This window comes from Zingiber officinale, chromosome 3A (assembly GCF_018446385.1).
Source record: "Zingiber officinale cultivar Zhangliang chromosome 3A, Zo_v1.1, whole genome shotgun sequence".
Classification (NCBI taxonomy): domain Eukaryota; kingdom Viridiplantae; phylum Streptophyta; class Magnoliopsida; order Zingiberales; family Zingiberaceae; genus Zingiber; species Zingiber officinale.
The window spans coordinates 22,823,487-22,828,630 of record NC_055990.1 but is presented as its reverse complement, the minus strand read 5'-3'; the positions used below and the strand labels follow the sequence as shown (position 1 = coordinate 22,828,630).

The following is a 5,144-nucleotide window of genomic DNA, read 5'->3' as shown; positions in this document are numbered from 1 at the left end:
GATTTGAATTCTACTCTAGATAAGCAAGTCATGCACACTGTTTACCTTGAGCTATTACCTCTAAATGAATGGACTCTGGAAAAATAACTCGTAAATAAGAGAAATGAATATAATTTATACTTTAAAAAAAAAGGTAAATTGAGATCTGTAGTTTTTATTTTTAACCTCCCAAGTAAACAAGTAGAGGGAAAGAGAGACTCTCACTTTGGGTCCCTGCCATTTAATTGAATATGAGTGACGTGTCGGCGAGATGGCGCCACAAAATCTAGCAGCCGCAAAAAAAGCAAGCTGACATGGTCGACCCAAAGCAACACGGCGAAAGAAACACGCACGTGTCCCCAAATTAATCCATTAATAGATTCCGTTGACCAACTTCGTTCTTGTTACGGACGCCGAACTGGTACGTGAAATAGTCAAAAGATTGTGAAGATTGTGACGAGACTTGAGAAATGGGTGCACGACAGTATCGCCATTCGCCACAATATTGTAATTTTGTCTTTGTTTTTTTGGTGATATTTATGTGGATAAATAATCCTAAACACTTTAACAGTCAACTCGACTAATTTTCTCCTGAGTCCCTGACATCAGAAAAATAAAATAAAAAAAAAGTTGATATAATTTATCTTAAATTTAACTTAATTAAATTAGAATCTATAATATTTTTTATTAAATTAGGTACGATTCTATTTTTTTTATTTTTTAACAATTTTTTTTTTTTGAGACGATCGAAGAGAAAGTTGAATTTGATGCTAGGGATTTGGCAATTTACCGAACTTTGTTTGTGTGCCCGAAAAAGAAAACGAGATTTGTTCGGGGCGACAATTAGGCTCGCCTTCCATTTGTTAGGGCGGATTGGATGGCTCAAATTAGAAGAATGGCTAATCAAGAACAATAATGAAGCGAAAAGAGTTTTTTGGTTGTGATAACAGACATCCCAATTTTGGCATTCTTGGTCTTTTATCGCAATGTTTCTTTATTTTTTTTCTACGTAAATTTGTGGAAAACTCGTTTGCATAATTTCTGTAAGTGATTCCGGCAATGGCGGTCGTCGCGACGGGGAAGGAGTAGAAGGGAGGGGGAGAGACGGCGACGGCAGAGGAGTAGAATGTACAAAGAGCACCGGCGGCAGCAGAACATCGCCAAGTCGTGGGAGTCAGCGGTCCGCAAAGCGCAGCAGGTGTACCAGGCCGGCAGCCGGCGCCGGGTCTGCCAGGTGTCCCCCATGTCCGCAGACGACGACTCTGCATCCACCTCCTCCCGCGGCTGGGGTGATGACTCCTCGATTGCGGCGTCGACGGAGACGGAGGAGGAGGAGCTCTACCGAGCCGAGCTCGTCCTCCCCAGCGGCGACTACTACTCCGGCCAGTGGTCCGGCGGCGTCCCCCACGGCGCTGGCAAGCTCCTCTGGACCGACGGGTGTATGTACGAGGGCGAGTGGCGGCGCGGGAAAATCACCGGCCGCGGGAAGTTCTCCTGGCCGTCGGGGTCGACCTACGAGGGGGAGTTCAAGGCCGGATTCATGGACGGCTTCGGCATCTTCACCGGCGCCAGCAGCGACACCTACTGGGGCAACTGGTCCATGAACCTCAAGCACGGACACGGCAAGAAATCCTATTCCAACGGGGACTACTACGACGGCGAGTGGCGCTCCGGCCTCCAGGACGGCCACGGCCGGTACGTGTGGAGCAGCGGGGCGGAGTACGTAGGGCAGTGGGTGGCCGGCCTCATCCACAACCGCGGTACCCTCATCTCCGCCAATGGCAGCCGGTACGACGGCGGGTGGGAAGACGGGTGTCCCAAGGGCAACGGCAGCTACTGGTGGCCAGATGGCAGCCTCTACGTCGGAGTATGGACCAAGGACGACGCCGGAATCCAGCAGGGCGTGTACCACCCATCGTCGACGGCGACCACCCCCACCGCCCGGGACCCACAGGAAGCCTTCTCGGCCGACCTCCGCGAGTGCAAGATCGCTCCGGGGGAGAGCGTGTCCGTGCTCCCCTCACAGAAGGTCCTCAACTGGTCGGACGTCGAGATGTGGCGGCCGTCGTCGTCGTCGTCGGACCGCCCGCAAAGGCGGGCGTCAGTGGACATCAGCGGCCACGGCGGGGCGCCCAGAAGGTCCAACGGGAGGACCCATACCGTCATCGGGGAGATCCCGTTGGACGTCGCGAAGGATGACATTGCCAGCTCCCGGCTGCATGAGACAGAGGCCAAACTAGCTTCCCGGCCGCCGCGCAGGTCGTGGGCGCCGCCGAGGCCGCCGAAGAAGCAAGGAGAGACCATCACCAAAGGCCACAAGAACTACGAGCTCATGCTCAATCTCCAACTCGGCATCAGGTAAAACCTTGTGTCTTGCTAATGCTTGCTCTGTGTTTCTATCCTTCATTTGATTGATGATCATCAACCAAGTGTCGATGTTACAGACATGCAGTAGGCAAACAAGGCCACACTCAAGCCGAGCTGAAATCGTCGGCCTTCGATCCGAAAGAGAAAGTGTGGACCAAGTTTCCATCTGAAGGATCAAAGCACACACCTCCACATCAATCTTGTGAATTCAAGTGGAAAGACTACTGCCCTTTGGTGTTCAGGTTACTGCAAGAATTCTATTGTATACATACATCTTTTGGACCTTTTACTCATCCCTACTTCAGATTTGTTGATCCATTATTGCTTAAATTGAATGTCCAGGACACTTTGCAGGCTGTTCAAAGTAGATCCAGCTGATTATATGTTGTCTCTCTGCGGAAACGATGCACTCAGAGAACTCTCATCTCCTGGGAAGAGTGGAAGTTTCTTCTACTTGACTAACGATGACAAATACATGATCAAGACAATGAAGAAATCTGAAGTAAAAGTGAGAGAACTCATCATCTTCTCTTCTTCTTCTTCTTTTTCCTGATCGAGCCTTCTACCAAACAATTGTTGCTCTAGGTCCTTTTGAGAATGCTCCCGGCGTACTACAGCTACGTGAGGAAATTCGAGAAGAGTTTGGTGACCAAGTTTTTTGGCCTTCACTGTGTGAAGTTAACTGGGGCTGCACAGAAGAAGGTCAGCAGCTTCCACAACTTCCCCATTACAAAGATTTTATGTTTCATGGCATGTAATTAAGGCCTATTGTTCCTTCTGTAATGGCCATCTAGGTCCGTTTCGTTATCATGGAGAACTTGTTTTGCTCCGAGTTTGCCATTCATAGGCGCTTCGACCTCAAAGGATCTTCCCATGGCCGCATGACCAGTAAGCCGGAGTCGGAGATCAACGAAAACACCACCTTAAAAGATCTCGATCTTAACTTCATTTTCCGACTACACCGATCTTGGTTTCAAGAGTTCCAAAGGTATCATCAACTTTATAGTACCTTCTTGTGTATGAAGATAAGAGATCATTTACATCTTTTCTATAGGCAAATTGACAGGGATTGTGAATTTCTTGAGCAAGAAAGGATCATGGATTACAGTCTCCTGGTCGGTGTCCATTTTCGATACTCGAGAGAGACCTCTTCATCTGAAGGTTCAATCTAATTTCACAACGACATCAAACTATCACTCTCTGTTCTCTGATTAGACTTTGTTTCGTTGAAAGGTGGTGATAACAAAAGAGAAGCAACAATTCAGCTTTCAAAACTAGAAAAGGATCAATTCCTTTCTGATTCCAATAGGTAATAAAACCATGTCTGTACTGCCAATCACATTGTTGAATGATGAGTAGCTCAAGTGTCACCATTGTTCATCTCTTGCTGTCAATGTCGTAGGTCGAGAAACGTTCGGCTAGGCCTGAACATGTCTGCGAAGGCTGAATTAACTGCCAGGAGGACCGACGGCGAGCCCCAACTGATCGGAGAACCCACAGGGGAATTCTTCGACGTAGTCTTGATCTTCGGCATTATCGACATACTACAAGACTACGATATCAGTAAAAAGCTCGAGCACGCGTACAAGTCCATTCAGCATGATCCATCCTCCATATCCGCTGTCGATCCAAAGCAATACTCGAGGCGTTTTCGAGATTTTGTATACAGAGCTTTCCAAGAGGACAATACTTAGGCACACTCATAGAATGAATGAGGCACCACCATCAGACATTGCAAGCAAACATCAGTGTCTGACTGATACCTCTCAGCATGGCACACTTGTACATTACCTCGGCGGCGCTAGATCGATCGATCGATCGATCGGCAAGGAAAGGTTGCTCTACTCTCTTTAGCTTTACTCTGTGGCTGCCTGGAACCTACCTTGAAGGAACCATGAGGGTTCTCCCAAGTAAATGTGAATACAGGAGCTTCAAGCAGCAATTCACTGAAGATTGTAACGAGCATACCAATTTAGAGTTTGTAAATCATTTACTTGAGAGTAGCATGTATCAAATGTCTTAATTTTTTCTTTTCTTGTTTTCTCCCTTTTGTAACAGTTTTGATAATATTAGTTAATTACCTGTTTTAAAGGTGGAACAGAAAAAGAAATTCATATAAATTGAATAGTGTGGAAGTTGCGGGTTTGTAAGTTGGGTTGAATTTACCTAATGTCCTACTTAATTAAACCAAGTAATGAGTGTATTTGATTAACTGAATAGAAAATTTAGGGAATAGTATTTTTTTTTAAAAAAAACAAGAATAGTTTATCATCCGGCGGGAATCTGCCGTCTCATTTAATCTGCTGCCTCATCTAGAGCGATGATGACGAGGGATACGGAGGTTGATGATGCTTTTGAAATTGTTGAAGAGATTTTCTTCTTGTAACGTGATCGTTACCTCGGGAAGCGATGAGAGGTGAACTGGTTTGATGATTAATGAGAAAAAGACTTTGAGCTTGGAATGCTCGCAACCACAAGTAGAAAGATCGTTAGGAAGCAGGTAAAGGGATCCTTGACGCGTCTACTCTAACAATCAAGTTAATATACTGGAGGGAAGAAGAACAGTGAAATGAAAAGTGAATTCATCATTAGTGTACATGCCCTAGCGGAGAGGGACTCCTTTTATAAAGCATCTATAAACTCCGGTCCTTCTACATAGGAGGCCCAGGGCGGAAAAAAAAAATCTAAAATAAATTTGGGCCTCAACTATTCAAGGCCCCAATTACATGCCTAAAAAGATAAAAGTAAAAGACAATATCAAAAGATTTTGAAATATGAATTTAGGTCCAACTATTCAA

The 5,144-nt window shown here is 46.0% G+C and overlaps 1 protein-coding gene across 3 annotated transcripts; it reads left to right on the top strand.

Annotated features, from left to right (window-relative positions):
* Positions 1–1,105: 1,105 nt before the first annotated feature.
* On the top strand, positions 1,106–4,087 carry LOC122053603 (phosphatidylinositol 4-phosphate 5-kinase 6-like). 3 transcript variants are annotated; one of them, XM_042615622.1, is made up of 8 exons: positions 1,106–2,337; positions 2,424–2,588; positions 2,689–2,854; positions 2,932–3,048; positions 3,141–3,334; positions 3,401–3,507; positions 3,598–3,655; positions 3,749–4,087. In XM_042615622.1, exons 1-8 carry the CDS (start codon positions 1,106–1,108, stop codon positions 4,038–4,040), a joined length of 2,331 nt encoding a protein of 776 aa, XP_042471556.1. In that variant the 3' UTR covers positions 4,041–4,087. The 3 variants fall into 3 exon arrangements, with proteins under 3 accessions (XP_042471556.1, XP_042471555.1, XP_042471557.1); XM_042615621.1 differs by having other exon boundaries at positions 3,580–3,655; XM_042615623.1 differs by lacking the exon at positions 3,598–3,655 and having other exon boundaries at positions 3,706–4,087.
* The last annotated feature ends 1,057 nt before the right edge of the window (positions 4,088–5,144 follow it).

Coding starts and splice junctions, on each gene's coding strand:
- LOC122053603 (XM_042615621.1), top strand. CDS start 1,106: ATGTACAAAGAGCACCGGCGGCAGCAGAACATCGCCAAGTCGTGGGAG. Junction 2,589..2,688: donor TACTGCCCTTTGGTGTTCAG/GTTACTGCAAGA, acceptor TTGAATGTCCAG/GACACTTTGCAGGCTGTTCA. Junction 3,508..3,579: donor AGAGACCTCTTCATCTGAAG/GTTCAATCTAAT, acceptor TTTCGTTGAAAG/GTGGTGATAACAAAAGAGAA.